The sequence below is a fragment of the Danio rerio genome, chromosome 5 (assembly GCF_052040795.2).
Source record: "Danio rerio strain M-AB ecotype USA chromosome 5, GRCz13ab, whole genome shotgun sequence".
Lineage (NCBI taxonomy): Eukaryota > Metazoa > Chordata > Actinopteri > Cypriniformes > Danionidae > Danio > Danio rerio.
Window position 1 is genome coordinate 35,536,034 of NC_141025.1, and position 27,057 is coordinate 35,563,090.

The window sequence follows — 27,057 nt, forward strand, 5'->3', positions numbered from 1 at the left end:
AAAATATGAACACTTCATTATTCTTAATAGGGACACTTTAAGTTTATTATGAGCTTGCAATTATTTGCTGTGTTTTCATGCAACAGTGAGTCAAGATACACTTCATGTCCTGTCATTTTTTTACAATACATATAGAAGAGAGAAACAACTGGCATATGCTTTTAAATCTTTGTTTCTGCTCCATTTTATCTGTATAACTATGCACATCTGAATGTAAGACATTTTTCACTTCCAGCCTTAAAGAAAGATACATCACTTATATTCAAAATTAAAAGTAGTTTTTCAGGTTATTGTGGTTTGGCATAGATGAAATGCCAATGGGGGAATGGAATAAGATCAGAATATACACTTTCACATATTCCCATAATTATTATGCCTGCAGTGTATGCATTACTGTTTACATTGTTTACTGTTTGTTTTCTTTACTATAAATATGAAAAAATAACCTGGTTTACAGTATTAATTCATATTAATTACCAATACTTAACTTGCACTAATTAATATCAATGTTAAAGTTACAGTTCCAAAAGAGATTTATTATTAGTCTTGTTGTTGTTGTTTTATGAATTGCAGTTTGTTTCACAAATTAAAATTAAATTCCTTACTTCTTATTAGGTGGGCCACAGAATGGGCCCACCCGCAGCTTCACCACTGGTTTCCTCTTCATAGAAATGTTCCTTGTGGGAAATTCAGTTGAAATGTCTTTTTTATGTAGATACACCAACTTGGAAATGTTTGGAAACACTAAAAGTTTTTTTTTTTTTTCCCCTTCTGTTTTCGAAAGTGACACTTTTTCATCCAGGATTCACTTCATCCATTTCTAATACTGTTTTTGATCATTTTATCATGCAAGTGTCAGATGTGGCTTTTCCTTTGAGCTCTTTCTGGAGGCCAGCAGCATCTCAGCGTCTTCTCTTGACTGCTGTAGATGAAGCTGCTGTTCAGTGTGTGCAGTTCAGCGAGGCTTCAAGCTGAGCACCAGCGAGGGGTCTTTGCTCAAACTTCATTCTCATGTACTTCTTAGTTTTTTTTTCATCTAGGATGTCCATCTCACTCCCTCATCTGCTTCCCAGTTCATCTTTTCTCAGAGTAGCTTTAATATCTTAAAAGAACAATACAATGAATTAAAGAGAATCTGTTTGTGTTGGGTCGTTTATAAAAAATAAATTTCACTTGAAAATATACAATGAGGTGAAGGAAATGCCAGTGTATTCACTACTTTAACAAGCAAGAAAAGACACTGCACTGCCGTTTCCACAGTTCATTAAGCAGCACAACCATTTTCAGATGTCTAATAATAAGGTCTCTTGAATACCAAATCAGCACGTTAAAAGGATTTCTCAAGGATTATATAACACTAGGTTTTCTTAGTAGATCCAAGTAGTGGCAGCTGAAAATATATTTTAAAATGTAACTTAGGCCCAATCCCAATTCTACCCCATAGCCCTTCCCCTTACCATGAACGAGCAAAACGAGGGGTAGGGGTGTCCCGATTCTCTTCAGCTTAAAGGCAAAGGGCTAAAGTGAAGGGCTAGATAGCCCTTGAGACTGAGATTTTTCAGGACCACACTCAAAACCAAGGGGTAAGAACATTTCCCAGAAAACACCAGCTCAGGAGATCCACAAATTTGTATTGTTTTGTCATTATTACAAATTTTTACAACAAACAAGCATGTGTTTTGATACATTCATAACTGTGTTAATGTTTTACCCTCCATTTTTTAAGAAAATTCTAAAATAAAACCCACTAAATTTTGCTATCTAAAATCCATAATATTAACTCATGTACAGTAGTCCCACAACATACTTTCACATCTGACACTGGAAACCCCTGTCAGAAAGGTGTTGTGGCTGGGAATTACCTTTTTACAGTGTCTGGTATAACGCTAATGTTGTTTTTTTGTGTTTACATAGATGAATAGGGCCACAGTGTAAATGCACAGTACAGTTATTATCTTATTTCAACATTATATCATTATGATAACATGATATTCTTGACTTTGGTGATTTCCTGATTATAAATGCTAAAAAATATGCAACTGAAATAACTGCAGCAGTCGCCATCGTCGATCTCATATGAAGTAAGAGTTGGAGATGACATATGATGACCTGTGCAGGTGCTGTAGTGGTGTCCCATTCCTTATGGGTAAAATTTGAAGTCCTTTCCTTTCACACTGTTTTAAGGGCCAAGAGGAAAGGGTAGAGGAAAGGGTAGCGGTAAAAAAAATTTCATTGGGATTGGACCTTATTCCTAACATGGCAAACAGCTGTTAGTCCACAGTCTATGTCACGGCATTCTTCAGAAATTGTTTGAATATTGTTATGTGCCAAACATTACCTGTTTGTCATTGCTATTATTTGAAGAGTTCAGATGCAAAAATCTAACATTTTCTTCTAATATTAGCTTTTCTCTCAGGCTCCTATGTCTTGATTCAGTCATTTCTTTTTTTATGGCAAAGAATAGTGTATTTGTAGAAGAATAGTTGATTGTAGAAGAAAATTCCAGATGGCATCTGAACTCTTCAATTTTGAAAACAATTTTATATAAAATTAAACATTCCTGCTCTCTTTTCATCTATTCGTCAATCTTCATTTATTTTTTAGCAACATCCATCTTCCAACAATCCAATCATTCGCCAAAGAACGAAATCATGCACTGTCCTACACCTTGTTTTCTCATTTTAGCACCATTTCAAGTGGATATACTTCACGATAGAAAAAAAAAAAACTTAACTGATCTTAACTTTAAACAAACAGTGTAAAAAATCAACTTATGAATCCCAGAGATTTAATATTAACCCATGGTGAGTATAAAACGTCAAGGATTGTCAGATTTAGATTGTGTTTATCAGGGGTTTAGAACGACCCAAGATTGACTCTTTCAAATATGAAAGCCCTTCAGGCTCTGAAGTGCTTCAAAACATTTGAATGGCGGTGTAACAGACATAAAAGTACCGCTCCTATCACTGCCAAATGAAAAATAAAATACAACCAATCCCTCCATCAAAAAGACTATTCGCTCTGTTATCTGAAAGCTAGATCTTTTATTTCTGCAGCCACCATATTGCCCGCTGCAGTTTCTCCCATTCATTTATCCACAAGTGGTCTGCTTATAGCGTTTCTGAATATATAGGTTTCCAAATACATTTTTACACCTCCAGCACGATCACTCAGATGTTCCTCTCACAATCCTCTTCTTGTTTCTGTCATTTTCCATCCTGCTTCCTCTTGTTCCTCTCTCACTTCTTCATTCTTCCTCTTGTTCTTCCCGTGACCCCATTAGCAGCCTGAATGGCGGCCTGTCTTTCTGTCGAGTGTAGATAGAGTTCACGCCTGCTACTCTCTTCTCTATTAGACCTGCGAGACAGTCAACCCACTAATTAATTGTAATGTCGATTGCACAACAAAGAGTGTTTATTTGTGTCTGCTTTCTTTCAGTGTGGATTTGAGCTTAGTCCTTCCATCTTTCTTTCTCTATCTATCGCTCTCCTGCTCTGTCTTTCTTTCCCACTGATGAGTAATTTCACTCTCTTAATATGCGGCAAATTAAACCTCCATCGCTCTTATTATGAGCGTAATGTGTGATTAGTTTGGTACAAGTCTTTAACATTACAAATTAATGTCAGACATGACTTTATCTACCACTCAGGGTTGGGAAAAGGACGAATGGGAGCGAGCGATTCGGAGAAAGGGAGGGAATGAAAGCAAGACGGAATGAGGGAATCAAAGCAAGAGGAGCTTGAGGGGGTGAAAGATCGAACGAAAGTATGCATAGGAAATCTCCACCTCCCAGGAGAAAAGGAGGAGCCTGCTGCTTTTATTTATTTATGAACCTGTTTAACTTCAAAGCAGATTTCGCCCCAGTCACAGCGGGGGGCTGCTCATTGCCATTTAGCTGCTTAAATATTTTCCAGCTTCATAAATAGAACAAGGCCCACAAGGTCCCTGCTGAAAACCAGCACGCTTACCATTAGCATATGCATACGTCACTCTTTATTTCTCTGCTCACCAGAAACCCAGTGTGTTTTTGTCTCGTTTATATACGTGAGCCTAATTATCTTTTGATGAGTGTTAATTGGAGCTCTTCGCTGACAGGCCACGCCCCTTTGATTTACTATTTCCGAGTGAGTGGGTGTTGCAAGGTGCTTATAATTGGCTGTTAATTGGTTATTAGTCTTGTCACTCAGCACAGGTGTTGTTTGTTTGGTCGCAGATAAGAGAGGAGAGAAGCTCACTTCTTTGGGGCTGGATGGTAGTAGTGCTTGATAATTGTGATTTATTTAGAATCTGCCTGTTTGTGTCATTTCTATTTTCCCGCGAGCGATACAACAGATTGGAAAATGTTAATATTTGCGGCGGGAAAATGGTACTGTGGTGCTGGAGGGCTAATGAAGTCAAGCATATGTCCTTCGGATGCACATATATTTTGCGAGTGTGTGTGGATTTTTTTTTTTCTGATTTATTTCTTGAGTTCTTTTTCAGAGCGTGTTAATTTAAGTGATCCCATCCATAAAATTAGTCCGAGAGGGCTTAAATTTGTCTTGGAAATATGCAGAAAGAATAGGAGGAAGAAGTGTTTTGCTGAGACTGAGGGTTTCCATATGAATGTACATATACATTATCTGTGGCAGTCACAGAGAGTGTGAGAGCATTCATATCTCACCCTGGTCCAGTGTTACTTTTTATTCTCTCACTCTTTTTTTATGCAAAGTTGATTTGCATTGTATTTGCGTTAGCAAATATAGCAAAAAAAAAACAAAAAAAACGATGAATTAATTAAAACTGCATAAAATATCACATAACAATAAAATCTTTACAAGTTAAGAATGTGTGAATATTTTCTTGTTTTATTAAAATATACTATAGCAAGGAGAAAAACTGTCCCCAAAAAAAGACCACTTCTGTGGTAAATGTATTCTTACATCCTGTTACATGAGGTTCAGACTTTAAAATGTGTTTTATAAGGGTGAGTCATGCTTTTAAAAGGCTGCTTTTTTTTTTCTTTTGCATGTTCCACTCTGATTTTTTTCCCTCTCTGAACCTACTGTCATGATTGTTCCTACAGTGAAGCAGACTTTTAGAAAAAAGAGGTGAAAAAAGATAATGAATGGAGAAGAGAAAATAACTGAAAGATATTCTGCTGTAAGAAAAGACAACTCTGTCACTGAAGATCAGCGTTTTATTTTTCAGAGTCCTGAGCATACATTTTCAAGTCAAAGATTGAATCAAAATACTTCTTAGATTCTGGTTCACAAATGCCACCATACACTGATAGCATAAGTGAGTCTAAGGGTATCTGTGAGTACTTTATCCTATTCTGGTGCTATTTGCAAGAACATTTTGCAAGATATACAAAACAATAACTATTTTAAATATTATATTTAATTTCTAGACTGTTTAGTTTTTCTTTGGTTTCTTTAGTTTTAGTATGTTACACTAACATTCATACCTTCTTTTATTTTTGTTTAATAGTTTTATTTATTTATTTATTTTTTAGAAATCTCTTATGCATATCCAGCTACTCAGCTCACATGAAAACGACTGCCATTTTTCCTAGTTCCTCAAAAAAGGCCCACCATCAAGAAGCTCTGATTGGTTAGATAACATAATGTACTGTGATTTGCAGATCCATGTCACCAGGATAAGGGTCACACCCCTACAAGCACATGCTTTTTCGCTCTGTAAATATTGTCAGTCAAAGTAGCTATTAGTCGTATTAGTTTGAGCCTGAATCAGACAAAAATGACACTGAGGACACAGCTGAACCTCATGCCTGCTCTCTAAAGTAAAATTTGCCTAGTGTCTTTCATTTATATATTCAGGTTATAAGCATGTGTAAGTAGAATGAAACCTTCACATATCTTTTGCAAGTTCATTATTTGAAATGCATAATGCAGAGAAAGCGCTCACATAGAGAGACAAGAAGCTCTGTGGAAATATCAGCGCTCCTCTGCGCAGGGTATATGTGTGTAACTTGAAGCATTTGTGATCTTACTAACATGGATGTATTTTTTTTAGTAGTACCCACTTTGTTTGCTGTAGGCTTTGCTAAGCTAACTCTGTAAAAAAAAAAAAAAAAAAAACATGTCTCCCTTTGCATTGAACTTTGAGCCTATTAGATTCAAAGTGTTGTTTATGTTCACACAGCTACATTACACATCAACTAAAGTTTAAAATATTATATCTTAGTGGACCACCTCTTTAAGAAATCTAATGTGCTGTTTTGGTTTTATCAATGTTGAAAATTACATAATTTTAATATTTTTTGTGGAAACCAACAGTGTTTATTTGAAATTGAATCTTTTATTTTATTAATATTAATTAATATCAATATGTCTTGTGATTGGTAAAAAATATTGCAGACCACATTAGTACACTGTAAAAAGATCTTTTAATTCACAAGTGTTTTCCATTTATTTACGGTTGTAAATTGCAGTGTGAGGCCTTGATCTCGGCTCTGTAGTTTAACAAAGTGAATTTTATTGACATTTTAGTAGCTTGACAATGTATAATATAAAAAAATAATAATAATAAACTGATAAATAAGTCTGTAAAATACCAGAAAATGTACTGGCAGTTTATTACAAAGTTTTTGTAGCATTAAACCAACCCAGACAATATATCACTTTAAGCTATTACAAATGTTAATGAAATCACGATTTCGAACTTTTCAAGGTTAAAAGTTTTCAGAAGAAAGAAAATTATCCCATAATGCAATTCAAAAGCATAAAAACAAAACATGAATTACAAATTACAAAAAACTATTATATTTACAGTTTAGTCTATGCTGAGAAAAGCTGTGTGAGAAGCAACGCATAATATATCAAATCTTTACATATTTTTTACACATAATTTTATCTCACTCCATTGTCACCTTAATTGAAAATCTAAGGTTCTACAGTATCTTCATTTGAAAATAACATTGAGATAAGGATTTCAAAATAAATAAGTCCCAAAATGTTCCCAATAAAGAAAAAACATCACCTCAAAGTAAATATATTGCCACAGAGTACGAGAATATGTGAATAACATATGTGGGTAAAAACATCACACAAAGTAAATATTGCCACAGAGTACGTGAATATATGAATGTTTTGAGAAATAAAATTTGAAATAGAACCTTTTTGATCTGCTCAACCATCTGGAGCCTCATAAATGAAAATGCTGCAGTCTAATTAGCTCTTTCATGTAGACCAAACTGTAATGAATATTCTAACGAGTTTGACCGCGTTATGACGGATACAGTCTGACGGGTTCCGGGGGTCAAGAGCGCCCTTTTCCCAAAGGACAGGAGTAGGAAAAGGTCTCTGTTTTTGGAAAAAGAGAGCCGTCTTTATTTTTGCTCTCATTCTTTCACCCCTCTCAAAGAGTCAGGAAGGGCCCATGCGGAGGTGCTGACATTTAGCCACCCTAAAGCAGTGAATAATTCAGAACGAGGAGAGGTACAAATGTCAGACGCTGGGAATAAACTTGCCCGAAGAGATGCAAGATCTCAAATAAAGACATTGATATGATAATCCCAGCAGACCTCTGGCCGTGGATATCGTACTGTTTTGCATAGCACAGATGAGCCTGTGAATATTTAGGATTTCTATTTGAATATAAAATGAGCCTGGCCTTCTTGTGACCATTAGTTGGATATCATGTAAGATTAACTTGATTATTCTTGATTGATTAAGCATTAAATATGAATCAGGCTCACTGTAGGAGAATGTGAATCGGATTTCTCTGTCAGCCGTGTAGCAATCTGAGGGTATAAGGAGACTTTTGTTTCAGAATGCAAATGAATGCAACTTCCAAGACAGCGGCTTTTGATCTGCACACAGGGAAGTGCTTGTTTCTGAGTGTGTATGTGTGTGTGTGTGGCATCTGCCCATCAATAGCTGCCACATCTGTCTCACATTACCATAAGGGCAGCTTTAACATCCGCTGAGGCCGACAGACAGATGGTAGCCAGCCTTTCCTTTACGCTCAAACAGAATTAAATGTAACCTCTTTCACCTTCCCATTTTCCTGCCTGTCTCTCTCTTTCTACCTTTGTGGCCAGGTGTAACCGGCTTTAAGTTGCTAAAAAAAACGTCCTGTGATTAATCATTTCAGCTGTATTGCACACATTCTCGTCACCGTTTGCAATGCTGACAAAAATGTCACCCATCACCTTGCAGCTCTCACTTATGATTTGAATGAATCTAGTCCAATTTTCTACCTGTTGCCTTTGGATTGCAACATGACTGCGGCTCTGAATGGAAATTGGTCTTTTAAAAAAGCTGTAATGTCTTGTTAATATTCACAAACTTGAGCTAGGTGTTTGAATACTCCACAATTTGTTCTGCTTGAAAATGAAGGTCTTGTCATTTCTCACTCTTATGTTCTGTCTTCCATAAAAATATAAAACCCCAAAGTATTTTATAAACTACATTGTTAACAGCTTCCTGTAGAATCTACAGTAACTTACTGCCAGCAGTTTGCCAGTAACTGACTGTGAATCAATTACAGCAAAAACACTGTATTTACAGCACCATTTCTATTGCTGTATATGTATTTAAGTATTGTATATCTTTACTATAAAATATACAGTCATTTTAAAGTGCAACTTTGAATTACAGTAACATACTGCATAACTGTCCTATAGTGCAATTCTTCTTATAGACTGTAAGAAATGTGGATGTTGTATCCATGACATCCCCCATTGGTTTCTGAATACCTCAACATTTTGTTTGCATGTCATTACGCCTAGTGTGGGTAACCAAAAATGGGCGAACAGGTGGGGCGTGAGGGGAGCTACAGATGCCTGCTAACATTTTGCTTGGATTTCTTTGTGAGAAAGGCTTAATACTTCATTACCTGTGATTCGTTTGTGTTTTGTCCCCACACTCTCAGAAAAAAAGGTACAAAATTGTACCTTTTAGGGTACAAATGGCCCGTCACTGGGGTGGTACCCTTAAGGATACAAATTTGTACCTCTATTTAAAGGTACAAAATTGTACCTTCTACATTTGTACCCTTTAAGGGACAATTTTGTACCCCCACCGAAGGTACAAAAATGTACCTTTTTATATTATATAGCATTTTCAGGGTACTGACCCAGGCATTTTGATCCTTTGGTGACTGCATGCACAAATAAATAAATAAAATATTTTGGTTCGCAGATGTCCATTTTTATTTATTAATGTAGAAATATTTCATTACAACTCACAACTGAATGTGTCAAGAAATAAAATTACACAGTAAATATAAAGCAGACATGTAAAACAGTAAAAAGAACAATTTAGAAAACAAATAAAAATTGTTCACTCACTGTACAGTATATAATCTACCCTTAATACAAAGACCACAAGAATACTGTTTAAGATTTATAAACACATTACACAGGCTACATCAAGTACTGCACTTTATAAAGTCCAAAGTATTTGTCTTAAGTCAGAATACTCAGTCATAATAAATAATTTGTCATCAAAATTTTCTCTGTATTTCAGAATGAAGGCAATGTTTCTCTATAAATTGCTTCAACAGTGCAGAAAACCAAATACATCAGTAGCCTCTTCCTCAACACCAGTAGATTACTCCTCATCATCCTCAAGTGGAGTTGTAATTTGTTGTAACACAATATGTGTTTATGCTTTTGATAAACATGACATGTAAAGCACTCATATCTGGAAAATGTTCTTTGATAGTCATTAGGACCACAAGTTATTTAAAAATCTGCTTTATGCATGAATGAGAGCAGTGTGCTGGATTAACTTGATCGTGATTATCCCAAGAGCATGTAGAGAAACAAAAAACAAGGTTGATCACTTTGGTAACTGGAGTAGATCGAGGCTTGTCACCGTTCACCTTTCATTCAAAACATTCCACTGCAGAAACATCAGGGTGTTCTTCAAATAAGATGGATATGTCAAAAATGTATATTCGTCCACATCATTAGCCCGGCCAATCGCAATCCCATCAACTCTGAAGACTGCTGTGACTCGTCTTGTTAACACAGTTGTCCAGTCGGTGGCCTCCTCCTGTACTTGAACTGTTGGATGTGGTGAAGATGATTCACTGTAAATGACAAAGCAATAATTACATTAATATCAGTCACTCTATCACTGATGAAGAGAAAATCAACATGCATAAAAAGTAAAATAATTAATATTCACTGATTAAAAAAAAAAAAAAGTATCACAGATTAAAAGACTAATATAAATTTCATTCATTCATTCAATTTCTTTTTGGCTTAGTCCCTTTATTAATCTGGGGTCGCCACAGTGGAATGAACCACCAACTTATCCAGCATATGTTTTATGCAGCAGATGCCCTTCCAGCTGCAACCCAGTATTACGAAACATCCAGACACACTTATTCACACACACATTTATACACTACAGACAAATAAGCTTACCAAATTCAGCTATAGCGCATGTCTTTGGACTTGTGGGGAAACCGGAGCACTTGGGGGAAACCTTCACGAACACTGGAAGAATATGCAAACTCCTCACACAAATGCCAACTGACCCAGCCGAGGCTCGAACCAGCGACCTTCTTGCTGTAAGGTGACAGCACTACCCACTGCATCATCCTAATATGAAGAATATCAAGCATTATAAAATGCATTTATCACAGCATATACTAAACAAAAAAACAACATACGCACCGGAGCACAACGAAATGTTGAAGTGTCTCGCTTAACAAGGCTGGCAACATGAGAAGTGCTGCTGTAAAATCAATTCCTGGAACATAAGATGTGGCATACAAACAAATATGAATGAATCCATCCAAAGCTAGAATTTAATAATATTAATCAAGTGGAGAAAGTTTAGAAAGAGTACCTTAGAGTCAGGTCCATAGCATTCTTCAGTTGATCTCTCATCTTTCGATGAAAACCTAGAAAATAATTTTAAACATGTGGGTGTACATTTATTGTTGTTTGTAAGTAAAAACCTACAAATTTAAAATAGTATGTAAGCCATTAAAACCATGGTATAGATAATGAGACATACTTACATCTTGTAACTGAGCCATGCTTTCATATGACATGCCTTCATTGCTCTGATGCTGTTAGGCTGCATTCTGTTGTTCAATCTTGTCCTGAAATACAATTGGAAACTTCATAAACTTCAGGAAAGCAATAAGATAAAGCAATAACTATTTATTTATAGTATTTTATTTATATATAAGTAACGTTATAACGTTAAACGATAGTAAAGCACCAACAATTCTGGACATGAGAGTTTGTGGACACTCCTCAACATTAATGTAACTTAGACACTGAAACGAAGATATGTACAAGCATACACACGCCACGTTTGTAACTAGCCACGTTTACATAATCAGTCGCTTTGCCGGTGACAAAATTTTGATTTTTCTTCACAAAATGGCGGTGTATATAACCGTCTAAAATTACATTTCCGCGGTCAACCGTGGCTAGAAAATGGCCTCAAAATATAAAACATTATCGATAATTACAAATTCCAGTATTAATAACAAAAGGTTTTATATCAAGGTATATGAAGACTTCAGTCGCGCCCGCTCCGGGCCACACCGCACATTACTCACGGCCCGATTCCGGTGCACGGTTACGGCAGCGTCGGCTCGCTTCTGCCGCCGCATCTGGCCCGAGTAAAGCCTGATTTATACTTCTGCGTCAAACACCGGCGTATGCTACGGCGCTGACGCATAGCCCTTCGCCGTGGCCATCGCCGTCACTGACGTGCACCTCTCAAAAAATGTAACTATACGTCGCAACGACGCGTAGCATAAGCTCTGTGATTGGTCGGCTTGGTAGCGCTGACGAGTCTGGGCGGGACCAAAAGGCGCGCGAATGGCGCGACGCCGCGCGAGCGATTGTTTACAAGTGTGGAGTCCCGTGAAGGAGCTCCGGATGGAAAGTTTTGTTTTGTGTTTACCTCATAGTTAAAGTTGTTGCACGTCCGCCGGTTCCTGCCTCAAAATGAGCGAGTTTGAGCCACTTGTACATCCCGGAAGTGTTCAGGAAATGCAAAAAAGTAGCGAAGAAACTTGACACAGAGGAACATTTACACCTCACTGCCAACTAGCGTTTCGGAAGTGTTAATGCAGACCGGCAGAGACAGCGCGCAGAAGTATAAATGCACAGCCACGCGCGTTGCCTGCGCCGTGGGTTACGCCGGTCACCTGACGCAGAAGTATAAATCAGGCTTAACGATACAGCAGACGGACTCGGGCAGGCGAGAATCTAGCCGCAACTGGCCCAAGTGTATTTTGCTATCTGGGTTGCGATTATATTCCGCCGTGGCAACACTTATTAATAAAGCAGTAACGTAACGTAACATATAAGGCGCGAATACGTAACGTAGGCGATAAAGGGAACTTTTACACCGAGAAAACTAACAGCATATAGTACTTACCTTCTATAACGTTATGTCCCTCGGTGACTTCGATATCACATTGTATTAACTTCTTTAATAAGCAGCAGACATCTTAGCAAACTCCATCCTGCAGGCCAACGTACACCAGCCAGCCCGGAGCACAAAGCGGGGGAAAGCCGAGACCAGAGAGTCAGACAAAATCAACAGAACACGGCTTCACATGTAAAAATGAGACTGAAAATATATCTTTAATACATTCTTACCTGAAAAGTGTGGACTCCAAAATAGACTTTTCTTTGAAAAGCGTGCGAAGTTCTGTGTAAACAGCCAGCATACTCGACCGACCGCCTCAGTAACAAACACTACTATAACGTCTCAACAAGCCAAATTCTTAAAGAGACAGCAACATCACCACCTGTATGAAGATCCTGTCCCTCTGCATGGTTCTTATTCTACATCCCATATATACTATAGGGACTTAAACAGTAAGCAAAGACCCGTATTTACGTTTTTAATGATTAAAATTACATTTAATTATAAATTAAATTATTAACATTTTTGAGAAAAAATGTAATTTAAATACATGAAAAAAATTAATTATTAAAATATTTAATTCAATCAATTTATTTATTTATTATATTTTTAAATTATGTATTTTAGTATTAATGTTTAGTATTAATACATTTAAATTAGTGTTATGTAGTGTCTTGATCTTATCATGAGCTGAGGGTACAATTTTGTTCCTATAGGGAAACAAAATATATAATTGTACCTTTAAAGGTGCCAAATTGGTCCTTTACGGTACAATTTTGTATCCAAATGTGCTATAAAAGGTACAAAAATGTACCTTTCAAACCTAAATCTGGACATTTGTACCTTTATAGCCTGTTTGGGTACAAAATTGTACCCTAAGGACCAATATGGGACCTTTAAAGGTACAATTTTATATTTTGTTCCCTCTAGGAACAAAATTGTACCCTCATTGTACCTTTTTTTCTGAGAGTGCATATGCTTGGTTTAGTACTATATTAATAAATTCTCTTTGTTTTTAAAAACCCTGCATGAGCCACTAGACATTGTCCTTATCACGTTTTCCTACAGGAGAAAAACACAAATTACGTCCAATATAGTCTGTATTAGTAAATGCAAGGCTATTCATGACATCCATGGCATACCACTGTGCGACAGCATTTTAGAGGACTGTTCATAAAATAAGAATTTCACTCACAGCATGCCATGTGATCTGCTAATTGTAAGAAATAATCACAAAAGGCAATTGACTGTGTAAAGATACATCAAAAATGAATTTGGTTTATATGCCGAGCTCAGCAGCTAATCAACCAAAATCATTTGAAGTGACATCACGGTGACGGTGAGACTTAACTGTTACTCAAGCAGCCATGCTCTTAATTATGCAGACTTAATGTAAATGAACCTAAGTATTTAAAAAAAAAACTCCCTCATAGTTGTCATGAAGGGTAATATTAGCTATATGCACCAAAACCATCTTTTGTACCAGGCTGTAAACATCTTTTTATCAGCTGTAAATATGGCCAATTTAGCATAGCAGTCAGTGAACATCTGGAGTGTCTGAAGCCAGCTCCCAAAGGCCAGTCGATGAACTGCAGTTTCAGTTACCTCCGTATCGGCTTCATGAGGGAGAGCGGGATGTTTCTGCTTGAATTCTGTTTGTATCAGTTCAGTTCACCAGTAACTTCCTGTAAATCCATTACAGAAAAAACACTGTATTTACATTTACAGCATCATTTACCTTGTTGTGTATGTATATACAGTATTGTATATATTCACTGTAAAATAAAGTCATTTTCACAATGCAACTTTAAAATAGAGTAACATACTGCATAACTGCATAAAACATGCTGGATAAGTTGGCGGTTCATTCCTCTGTGGTGACCCATGATAAATAAAGGGACTCAGCCAAAGGAAAATGAATAAATAAATGTATTTCTTACTTATATAGAACCACATTTACTTAGACCATTTAGGTTGACACACTGTAACTGAACCTGTAATCTGAGTTAGTATAACTTGGCATTTTTTACTTTTACAGAAACATCTGTAAATCGAACATAGCACAACATTAAAGACTAATTAATATCTTTCTGTATTTTTGTGCAAAAACAAACAATAACACTTGATATTTTACATTCATTTTCCTTTTATAGTCTGACAAAAAGCATGCTGGTAACTAAAATCTGCAATGTGTGTGTTTTTCCCCTATTAAACGACCTTAAAATAATAAGGAAAATTCAAAGTGCTTTTAAAGACAGATATACTTGGACAGTCTTGTGTTTTAGAGATTTGAACAAATACTGTCAAGCTGCATACACTGACAAACCAAAAACATTGTTTTTAATTAAATTACAACAAAAAAATGGCCCAAAGGATTCAAAGCTTATAAGAGTGCTCCATAAGAGTGCCTTTTTCTTGCCATCATACACCATAAAAACACCAAAACTGACTTTGTTTTTTGGCATTTTTTTTTCAAGGTGTAGCAGAGTGTACAAAACCATTTTTGCTCTGTGAAGTGTTCTGCTTCTCTGAGGCCTCTGTTTTGTTGTGTAAGAGAGTGGTATTGATCTTTGTGAGAGTTCAGGTTTGTCTTTTTGAAGTGATATATGGGGTGTTGGTTCTTTTAGTAAGACTTTTAGAGTTAATTTTGTTCCTCCAGGTCAGACCGACACAGACACATATGTCTACGCGCACACACTGTGTTCCCAGACCTCCCAAAGCCTGAAAATAAAATGCCTCCTAAATCTAATTCAGCAGAACAAATAAACAGAGGATGAGGAACATGGCCCAACACAGCTGCTTATAAAAAAAAACCCAGACACCCCTACAGTCCTTTTCTAAATGCTCCAGACTTCTTTATGAACTAAGGTGCTTTTCATTGAAGTTATCACATTGGTTCCAGTTATTGATCTCTCTGCCCATCTTTCTGTTCCTCTCCGTCTCTTGCTTTCTTTGGCTTTCATTCTCTGCCTCTGATTTGGATCTGTTAATGGTGGTCAAAATCTCTAAAATCACAATCTCTGCAACACCAGTGAGATGGCACACTGGCTTATAAGTTGACATGTGGAAACTCTATAATATTAGGGCTTAGTTCATTCCTGTGATTTGATGATAAAATTATTTTAACGTGGTATGGTTTTTTTTCTTTCTTACATCGTTTAATAAGCCTGAGGCTATGTGTCCACTAAAGCATTTCAAATGACAGCGTATCTTTCTGTTGCTGTACTTGTTAATGTTGTTGACCAACCTGTAACAAGACTGTTATGATAGTTGGTTTGTGTGATATATTTGCCCCAATTGATTGGACGGCTGACTGAAAATGGACAGTGATAAGCAGTCTGTTTTATCCAGTGCTGAACACTCCAGCTCTCTACAACTAAAAATAAAATGCTCAGTGTGCAATGCTCTCTGTCAAATAGATGCCCAGTGCCTGCTGCCATTTAAAAATAATGTGTAGGTCCCACTGAATACAGAGGGGAAAATAATATTTTGGTCTCTTGAAAAAAATAACAATTTGGCAGACACACAGTCTTACACCTAAAATGCACACTGAAGGTGCTTCTCAAACAATTCAGTAATTCTTGTCTGAGCTGTTTTCATCACATTACATAGCTTCCAAATATAAACATTCTACATTTGTTTATGCGATAGATACTGACCTAGAGAATCTAAACAACTGCACTGGTGTGGTTTTGAGGCTGAGCGAAACCTAGTAACTGCAAAAGTTTTTAAAATAATTGTCAACATACTGTATGTAAGCCACTCTGTGAAACCCTGGCTAAAGTCACATAATCTATTTTTGAGGGGTGGATAAACTTTGAATCTATGAATTGACACAAATATGCAATATAATGCAATATAATAATGCCCAAACTTTTTCTTATGAAGGGCCAAAAACCAAACTCGATTGAGGCTATAGTGGGTCGAAGGTAAATATAGATGTCATGGGTAATTTTTTTATTTATTTAATACTTTTCAAAAATAACTAAAAGACATTGCTTTATATAAACTAATAAAGTATAATCTTTTTACATTTTTATAATGAACTTATTACAGTAAAAACAAAAACAATCTCATTTATAACAGAAAGGAGTTACACTAGTTTTTGCCTTGATTTGCTCGCTAATGTCTTCTGCAAAGTTGAGTGACAGTATTTACATTTTATAAAATCAGATACATTTACAACATCTAATTGAAACATTTCATTTCAGTTTGCTTTTTTTTTGTAGCTCAGCAATAAAACAAACAAATAAAAAAGGTCACGTCAAATTTAAAATGACAATCTCTGATAAAGGCATTCGCCCCAACCCTCTCCGTCATTCTCACTCTTTTCTCAGATAGGATGGTGGGCCAAATCAAAGGTTACAGTGGGCCAACTTTGGCCTGTAGGCTCTACTTTGGGCATCTCTGGGTTAGAGAGTACATTGATGCTATACTTTAACTAATTCTCTGTCGGGACAGGTCAGTTATTATGAAGCGTGAGGAACAAAAGGCAGATTATTTAAAAGCTCATTTGATGGAGATCTCTGTGAAATTGTCCTAAATTATGACATTACAGCCTATAGAGAATTATTTTTTTGAAGAATGACCAGCAAGAATCATTCTGTTTCAAAGTTTAGGATGAATTTGAAGAAAGTTTTATCTCGGCTTGTTTTTGTTTTGTTTTTTTCTTTTTGCTAAATATGTGGTTAACCTGATTGTATAGAGTCAGTGTAATGTTAGCACATGAAAAATGCTATTATAATTTATATTTTATATTTCTATTTAATATGTTAAGCAATATGAGTGTTACTGTGGTGCAGTGTGTAGCACAATCGCCTCATAGCAAGAAGGTCGCTTGTTTGAGCCCCGGCTGGGTCAGTTGGCATTTCTGTGTGGAGTTTGTGTTTTCCACGTGTTCGCGTGGGTTTCCTCCGGGTGCTCCGGTTTCACCCACAGTCCAAAGACATGCAGTACAGGTGAATTGGGTAAACTAAATAGGCCGTAGTGTATGTCAGTGTGTGAATGCAAGAGTGTATGGGTGTTTCCCAGTGTTGGGTTGCAGCTGGCAGGGTAGCCACTGCGTAAAACTTATGCTGGATAAGTTGGCCGTTTATTCCACTGTGGTGACCCCTGAATAATAAAGGGACTTAGGCGAAAAGAAAAATTAATATTAAGCAATATTGCATTTATAACATATTACATTAATATACTTATTATTATTTTCTACTAATATTTGATTTTACTAATAAAGCTACTTTACCACGCTGAAGAGTTTTTAGTTATTTTATTTATTTGTTTATTATGCTTTTTGGACCACCACATCATAAAAATTAGACCAGTTTTACAAAACTTTTCATGTGTGTCATATGTGTCAATTTTCATATTTGTCATATATCACTATAAAATGAGAGAATCTCAGTTTGAATTTGGTATGTGGCACATAATACCAAATACCAGTCAGAATAATTATGCTTCAGATGTGTTGCAGTTTTAAATACAAGCTTTTCTTTAAATTGGATTTTCTCAAAAATACTATTTTCTGAGTCTAAAATGAAGCACATTTTTGACATTGCCTATCGCAGTAAATAATAAATATATTACGGTCATCGTAAAAAAATGACATCAGCTGGGTTGGACAACGAAAATGAAACACTGGCCAATTTAGTGTTACAAACTGTGGAACTGTGTTTAATTTGAGCTCCACATGGTCAATATACATGGCCAGGCTGCTATAGCCAAACCACTGGTCACTCATGTGAATGATAAACATCAGTTACAGTAATGCCTGATGTGAAAGTCTTGGGCTTTTGACAATGCGAAACATGTATTTTTCTCTGATGGGTTCACCTTCACTGTCTTTTCCGCATCCGGGAGAGTTAAGGTGTGGAGAAGCCCCAAAAAAGCATGCCACCTAAACTGTTGCATGCCCAAAGTGAAGCATGGAGGTGGATCAGTGATGGCTTGAGCTGCAATTTTATGGCATTTCCTATGCCCAATAGTTGTGCTAGATGGGTGCGTCACTGCCAAGGACTACCGAACCCTACTAGAGGACCATGTACACCTAATAGTTCACACATTATACCTAAAGGTGGTGCCATGTTTCAATATGATAATGCACCAATAAATACAGCAAGACTGGTGACAGAGTGGTTTGATGAACATGAAAAGGAACATCTCCGATGGTCTGCACAATCACCAGATCAAATATTATTGAGCCAGTTTGGGATGTTTTGGAGGAGCAAGTCAGGAAATGTTTTCCTCCAACAGCATCATATAATGACTTGGCCACAGCTCTGCAAGAAGAATGGCTCAAAATCCTTCTGGCCACTGTGCAGGACTTGTATCTGTCATTTCCAAGACAAATTGATGCTGTATTGGCTGCAAAAGGAGTCCTTACACTGTGAGGAGTCCCTATACTGATGAATTATTGTAGTCTAAAACCAGATGTTTCAAGGTACAATTTTTTACATGCTTGAAAAATGTGATGGTACCCCTAGTGGCTGATTTCTTTTTTTTTTTTTTTTTTCAGAGATCTTTAGGACCATTAGTCATACATGCCCAGGGACTTTTTTTAGATTGATCTCCGTAATATGTGCACAAAGTTTATTGTTCATTTTTCGAGATACCCCAATGCCCTCATTGATTTGATTGTCACTTTAGACAAAATCAAGGTCTGCAAAGTTTGTAGTCAGCTTTACTAGTCACATAGTTATACAGTAGATACTTTACGTGTTTTAAGTTATAATGACAGCACAAACTAGCCAAATGGTCTAAAATTTTTGTGTTTGAGTTTTTGAATTATGAGTATAGTTCTGTGCTTTGATTTTGACAGCAGGGCAAGCCTCAGTTATGTGGAACTGCTTAACAAACCAACTTTAATTGAGTTTTTGTATAATGTATAAACAATAATATGCTGTGCAAAGATACTTTAAGTGAGTAAACTGACTTAATAAACTTGGAACTGTTAAGCAACTTATTTTTTTAAATTAAGCCTATGACATTTTTAAGCCGTGTCAACTAGTTTCTACAGTGTGAGTCCAGCTTTTTACTGAATTCTGAAATCTGAAAATCGGGAAAACTACTGGCAGCTTATTACCTGCTTTTAGGAGTGTAATTTACATGACCAGCCCTAACAATATATTGTTTCAAGGTACTAAAATTGTCAATGAAAGTTGTTTTGTTAAACTGTTCATCATCAAATGTTGATCAAGCTCCCATAATGCAATTCAAAAGCATAAATGGAAAACACTCATGACTCACAAACTAGAGGAAATTGTTAATTAACAGTGAATGCAATTTCCATATCAGCGCACCCTACTAAATTTGTTTGCTCTCTCTATCTGAAGTTGCTCTGAAGCACCCAGCTATCTCAGCGAAACCTTATTAAATCTATTAGTCTTAACCTTGCAAATTCTCTCAGTGGCATTTAGCGCATTTGAGGGACAGCAGGAGTCTGAAGTCTTTGTTCTGAAATGTTAGTGATGTGATTGCCTGATTGACATGTGTGAATGATCCTTCACACTGAGAGCTTCAGTTTCTCCACACAACCTGACTGATCTGCAAACTGAGTTGTTTTTTCACCATCATCATTGGTTGTTTTAAGGGCAGCATTTCTTTAACTCCAGCTTTTTTATTATTGATTTCTTTCTGTGTTTGTTATGCCGGTGGTATTTGTCTCTGAACTGTTTCAATAGAGAACAGCAGAACTAAGGCTAATATACAATTCAGAAGTTTTAGAGGGTTTTCAATGCATGTTCAAGTGTTTGAGTGTGTGTTATTGATGGTGTTATTTTCTTTGATCTTTCTAGATAGTTGCCCTTCATGAAGCTGCTGCACTATTTATCTGATGGCCTCATATTTCTACATATTTTATAAACACAGGTCATGGATAAGGTTCTTACATATACACAAATATATATATATATATATATATATATATATATATATATATATATATATATATATATATATATATATATATATATATATATATATATATATATATATATATATATATATATATATACACTCATCGGCCACTTTATCAGGTACACTTGTCGAACTGCTTGTTAATGCAATTTTCTAATCAGCCAATCACATGGCAGCAACTCAATGCATTTTGGCATGTAGACATGGTCAAGAAGATCTGTTGCAATTCAAACGGCGTGGTTGTTATTGCCAGGCGGGCTGGTCTGAGTATTTCAGAAACTGCTGATCTACTGGGAACCAGGTGAAGTATGAAGTTGGTGGCAGTTCTGTGGGCCCAATACCTTGTTAATGCCAGAGTTCAGAAGAGAATGGCCAGGTTGGTTTTAACTGATAGAAAGGCAACAGTAACCCAAATAACCATTAGTTACAACCAAGTTATGCAGAATAGCATCTCGAAACGTACAACACATCCAACCTTGAGGCGGATGGACTACAGCAGAAGACCACACTGGGTGCCACTCCTGGCAGCTGAGAACAGGAAACTGAGGCTACAGTTCGCACAGGTTCACCAAAACCTTTTCAATAGAAGATTGGAAAAACGTTGCCTGGTCTGATGAGTCTTGATTTCTGCTGTGACATTTGGATGCTAGGGTCAGAATTTGACGTCAACAACATGAAAGCATGGATCCATCCTGCCTTATATCAGCGGTTCAGGTTGGGGGTGGTGGTGTAATGGTGTGAGGGATTTTTTCTTGGCACACTTTGGTCCCATTTGTACCAATTGAGCATTTTGTTAAAACAGACTACTTGAGTATTGTTGCTGACCATGTCCATTATGACAGCAGTGTACCCATCTTCTGATGGCTACTTCCAGCAAGATAATGCACCATGTCATAAAGCTCGATTCATCACAGACTGTTTTCTTGAACATGACAATGAGTTCACTGTACTCAATAGGCCTCCACAGTCACCAAATCTCAACCCAATAGAGCACCTTTGGGGTGAGGTGGAACGGGGGATTTGCATCATGGATGTGCAGCCAACAAATCAGCAGCAACTGCATGATGCTATCATGTCATCATAGATCAAAATCTCTAAGCAATATTTCCAGTACCTTGTTGAAGCTATGAAGGATTTGGGCAGTTTTGAAGGCAAAAGAGGGTCTATCCCAGTACTAGTAAGGTGTACCTAATAAAGTGGCCTGTGTGTTTGTGTGTGTGTGTGTGTATATATATATATATATATATATATATATATATATATATATATATATATATATATATATATATATATATATATATATATATATAAGTTAAGATGCAAATACTTTTATAGCAAAGAATAGGTCAATTTCAATATATTTAACATACAATAACAACAAAGATAGGAGGCTGATGAAAATATGATGATTTTAGTATAAATTTGCAGAGGGCATGTAAAGGTTTTTGCATCTGAATTCCTCATATAGGCTTTATTTATATCTGCACATTTTATTTTCCTATTTTTAACAGAAATAGAGTACCTTTTCAACTGAGTCCTTACATAAATGAGAATGAATAAATACGCTATTAAAGAAACATACAGGTTGTGATTACAGACGTGATTTTGGAGCAAATTTTGGAGCTCACTCTTTTCTTTCTATTTTCTCTCTTTCTCTCACACACTTCGTGTATGACGGTATATTGCCATCTGCTGTTTGAGATGAGAACTGCATACTTTTCCCCCGTACTCATGTTTGTTTCTCCTTCATTTTGTTGTTGTTGCTGCTGCTGTGTTCAAGAAATGAGATTGAGATTATTTGAGCTTTGTTCCATGACTCATATCCTGCTGGAAGTACCACAAGATGAGCACACTTTGGTGATAAAGGGATGGAAATGGTCAGCAACAATACTCAGGTAGGCTGTTTTGAGTTGGTTCTAAGGAGCCCAAAGTGTGATAATACAATGTCCTCCACACTATTTCACCAGCATCAGCCTGAACAATTGATACAAGGCTGGATCTTTTAGTGCTTTTATGATGTTTACAACCAATTCTGACCCTGTACCATCTGAATGTCACAGTAGAGATTGAGACCAAGCAACCTTTTCCCATTTTATATTGTCCATTTTTGCTAAGCCTGTGTTTATTGTGGTTTGCTGTTTTCAGCTCACAGGAGTGTTACTGGTTTGCTCATCTGCTTCAAGGTTCAGAAAAGCTCTTCCACAGATCTTGTTGTAACAAGTGGTTTATTTGATTTACAGTTGCCGTTCTATCAATTTCAGCCATTCTTCTCTGACCTTTGGCACCAACTGAAGTGCCATTCACTGGATATTTCCTTTTTTTTCTATCCCATACCATTCTCTGTAAGCCATAGAGATGGTTGTGTGTGGAAATCCCTGTTGAGTGAAATACTGCAAGATCATAGAACAATATGTTTTATCTTCTTTTTATCCTATTTATAAGACATTTATGTAGTCTTAACTATATGTAGTTAATGTTATACTATAAGCATTTTTATATATATTTTATTATTTATATAATATATTCTTTATTTTGTGTGTTTGTGTGTGTGTGTGTGTGTGTGTGTGTGTGTGTGTGTGTGTGTGTGTGTGTGTGTGTGTTATAGTATATCTCCACTTGTTAATCTCTGCAGACTGTCAGGGCATGTGGGCTGAATCCAAATGTAGACCAGCGCATTGCCCTGTGGCATATTTAAGGCTGTTTTTTATGCTGACTTTGGCAGCGTTGAACTGCTTGTCTGAGCCGATGAGCTGATATGTGATGGCTTACACCCTGGTGTTTCTGCAGTGTACCAGAAAGCCATTTAAGTTTGTTTGCTTTTGTAGAAATTCATTATGTATTCACAGAGCCCTAATACCGAGGTTCTGTGTGTGAGTTTTGATAAATCAAATGATTGTTTGCTTTGATTAAAAAAATTTATTGTTACAACCACTTCGAAATTCTTAGTTTATCTTCTAATTGATATATATTTGTATGGGTAATTTTTTTTTTTCTGTGTGTTATGAAATTTCTAATCAATTTAAAATAAAGAGTAACTCCAGTGTTATGGTTGTGACATTCGCAGTAAAAATATCACAGTTTGACGTATTGTGCTCACTGCTCTAAAATATGATATTTTTAAAAGTCTGGGTAAAAACAACTTTTCCCCTAATGAACACAAAATATTTTATTTTAAGAAACATTTAAAGTATTTTAGAGCCATAAACATGGCAGACAATATAATTCAAATGAATCACTGACTTCATTAGTTTCTAAAACACAGATTTCTTTACAATTTAAAACTGCATCTTTCGATATTTTTTTGCTGGAGATACTGTTGTCCTAAAAAAAAAGTAAATAAAAAAATCCTACACATACCTTAGGAACGGCATAGCAGAAAAATTGGGGTATTTAAAACCTTAGAGAAATAAACATGTTTATTTCTCTAAGAAATAAGAGAGAAATAAACATGCGTTATGAATGTGACCAAAAAAAGTTTACAGTGTACAACTTGCTTTGTAGAAATTCTGTAAATTAAACTGCACAATCAAAAAGAAATAATGATAATCAAAAGGACGAGTTGGCTCTCCACAGAACAAAAATGATTGATTTATTTTATTTTATATTTTTGCATTTATGAGGAAAAAGTGTCGTTATGGATGTGACTAATTTGAAATTGGTACTTGTGTGACTTTGGTAAATCAAATATAATAGTTTGAAACATTGACAGAGACATTTTTGAGTATTTCTAAAGTACGGTAAAACACTTTCTTACCCCAAATAAACTTAGAAACTGTTTCTGTATATTGGTGTAAACTTAATTTTTTCATGGCAAGGTTGACATTTGCATAGAATTGCTTAAAGTTTTGGGGGGCACAATAGCGAAAAAGGCACCCTGTTTATGGACATGTTTCTATTAATATCTTTTAGACAATATTATAACAAAGATTTAACTTCAGAAGTGTTAAGAAAGCAATTTTTGATTAAATAAACCTGATGATCATTTGCAACATATGAAAGCATTTTTTATTCTGACCAGTTGTCAATTTTAGAAAAAAAATGACTGACTGACAATATTTTTGTTTTAATTATTTAGAAAAATCTCACCTTTACAGAATAAAACGCAAATACAACCTTAAATGTTTTATTTAAACCCTTAATAATTAAATACAGTAAAATCCAGAGGCATTTTAAACTTCAGATTTGATTAGAATTGATTTGTTTTCATAGAACAATGTAATGTGGTATAAATTGTTGAAGATCTTTTCATTTCTGTTGAGTTTATAAATGTTGTCTTTGTGTGTGTTTTTCTGCAGGTGTGTGTGCCTGCACAGACTTTACCACCGGCCGTCATTGTGAACGTTGTGAAGATGGTTACTATGGGAACGCACTGACTGGCAGCCCAGGCGACTGCTTACCTTGTCCTTGTCCAGATCGCACCACCTGCGCCCAGGTGCCAGAGACAGGGGACGTTATTTGTACCAACTGTCCGACAGGCCAAAGGGGTCCGTTCCAGTGACTTTATGTGCTATTTACATTATTTTGTCACAGAAATGCTCAATTTACCAATAATACATATAAACATTAGTAGATAAAATACATTATGCATTCACTGTTAATAAATGTAGATTTAACCATTTTAGCTGATGCTTGAATGCGAAGCACAAGCACAGAGAGCAGTAATAAGTATGTAAATGCTGTTAATAGATTTTAATGGATCCCCAGGTGTACGATGTGAATTGTGTGAAGACGGTTTCTATGGCAACCCTCTGGGCTGGGGTGGCACAGTGCAACCCTGTGTGAAGTGCCAGTGTAATGGGAATGTGGATGCCAATGCAGTGGGTGTGTGTGATCACATGACTGGACGCTGTCTGAAATGTCTGGGCCATACGACTGGGGACCATTGTGAAAAATGCAGATTGGGTTACTACGGCAACGCACTGGCCAACCAACTCAATCCGGAGCGAAAGTGCAAACGTGAGTGTCATTTAAAGCATGAATAGGCCACAAAGTGGAGGCATCTGATTGTTGAGTTGTGGTGAAATGGGTTTACAGTTAGAAAATATAGATGCAAATCAACAGATTTTCCCTGCATTTGGCCTTAAAATAAGACAGTACGTTTTGGAATCATATACATTGTAGAAACTTGCCATTAAAAAAATTTGATAATGCAGACGAATATTGACAGAAAAAAACACTTTATTATAATGCACAATTCATGCGATTAAAGGGCCTTTCGGTTCAAGTCTACCTCAGAATTTTTAAAAGAATGCTTCATAATAGGCGTGGAGCGCCTTGAGCGAAGGAAGGATTAGGCAAGGCCAGCACAGCAGGGAAAAAAGAGGGAAGCGAGCAACTGTTGTCTGTTGGCTCACAATATTAGAAACAAACCGTGTGGAGACCCTTGATTTTATAGTTTACAAAGTTAAAATGCAAATAAATAAACAGTAATTTAATGCACTGCTTTATATGTTATTCGTAATTTCATATACAAATAACCACAATTGTTATATCATTGTAAAGATAATTATGTTTATATAAACACTATATATAAAGAGGACTTCTCTCCTCCTCAATCCCCGGGTCTGAATGCTGACACAGTGGAGCAGTGCAGCTGGTCTCTTGCCCTGTCTATTTCCACCATTAACCCTACTGGTAATCTGGAGGATTTTAAACATAGGCGAACACAGCAGCACTGAAAGGAGATGTGTCTCAAGGGTAATGAACTTAACTGATAAAAGACCGCCATTCTCCAATTCTCATACAACTCTCCTGACAAAAATGCTTGCTGCAAACCAACAGCTTTGCTGTTTCGGTAGCCCTGACAGCATCGCCTGGAACATGCAATGAACCCTGTGGATCATGGAAACAAACACATATAAGCCTTCATAAACAGCTAATTAATGAGTGCTGTGCGCTGCCGCAGTCTCACAGCTTGGCAGGTCTGCCTTGTTTTCGGCAAGCACATGCAGCATGAATAATCAAGAAGCAGGGTCTTCTGATAAGAAAACTCCGCTATGAATAATAATGAGAAATCGACACATCATCACTGGACAGGCAGATCGGCGCTATGCCATCGATTTTGATCCCGCTCCAAAAATGATTTTAAACCCGGAAGATGAAATTACCTGACGAAAGCTCTAAATTATCTAGTTTTCCCCACAATTAAAGCTGACAGGTGCTAATGTTGTCTTAACTGATGCTCAACACACACAAATTAGTTAAAAATTTTAAAAAGTACTCAAGGGTTTCTTATACCTTTAACAAACCATTAACTGATACTTTAAGCTCAACAAACTACTAATTATGTGCTTATTAACAGTTATTAAAATTGTAGATGGGTTTAGGTATCGTGTAAGATTGGAGATATAAAATAAGATCATACTTTTTAAGTTCTAATAAACATTTAATATCTTAATAATAGGCAGGTGATAACCACTATGGTGTGAACTGTTACTTAAACTTAACTCTACTTAAGTGTTACAATTTTTTGTCAGTAACATTAGGAAAACATTCCAAGTGGTATACCTCATCCATTTATTTTTAGTAACAATTGAAATTATTTGTCTACTCATATTGTAAGGTCATTTTCTCAAAATTTGTTTTTTATCCTGCACTGAGCCATAAATCAACATTTCTATACAGTAAACACCAGACTATACAGTTTATTTCATGAATCTATCATAAAGGTTTTAACAGAGGGATTTGTTCATGCATAAATTGCCTGATTAAACAAATTTCATTCTACAAAAATGTGAAAATGTAATTTTTCCTGGCATTTTGCAACATTTTTTTGAATTGTGCA

The 27,057-nt window shown here is 36.2% G+C and overlaps 1 protein-coding gene and 1 long non-coding RNA gene across 5 annotated transcripts in view; one reads left to right on the top strand and one right to left on the bottom strand.

Annotated features, from left to right (window-relative positions):
* The window catches only part of lamc3 (laminin, gamma 3), a 225,036-nt gene that overhangs the window by 174,702 nt on the left and 23,277 nt on the right, over positions 1–27,057 (top strand). For both annotated transcript variants that reach the window (XM_087253657.1, XM_087253656.1), the window contains 2 exons: positions 24,569–24,757; positions 24,978–25,229. In XM_087253657.1, coding sequence (XP_087109783.1) covers positions 24,569–24,757; positions 24,978–25,229 — 441 coding nt within the window. The remainder of the gene's footprint in view (positions 1–24,568; positions 24,758–24,977; positions 25,230–27,057) is intronic.
* On the bottom strand, positions 9,137–12,698 carry LOC147844042 (uncharacterized). 3 transcript variants are annotated; one of them, XR_015491390.1, is made up of 7 exons: positions 12,593–12,698; positions 12,369–12,456; positions 10,987–11,070; positions 10,812–10,866; positions 10,637–10,712; positions 10,385–10,561; positions 9,137–10,044 (listed from the first exon to the last, which is right to left on the bottom strand). It is a non-coding gene; the product is annotated as an uncharacterized LOC147844042 (long non-coding RNA). The 3 variants fall into 3 exon arrangements; XR_015491391.1 differs by lacking the exons at positions 12,369–12,456; positions 12,593–12,698 and adding an exon at positions 11,197–11,780; XR_015491389.1 differs by lacking the exons at positions 12,369–12,456; positions 12,593–12,698 and adding an exon at positions 11,539–11,762.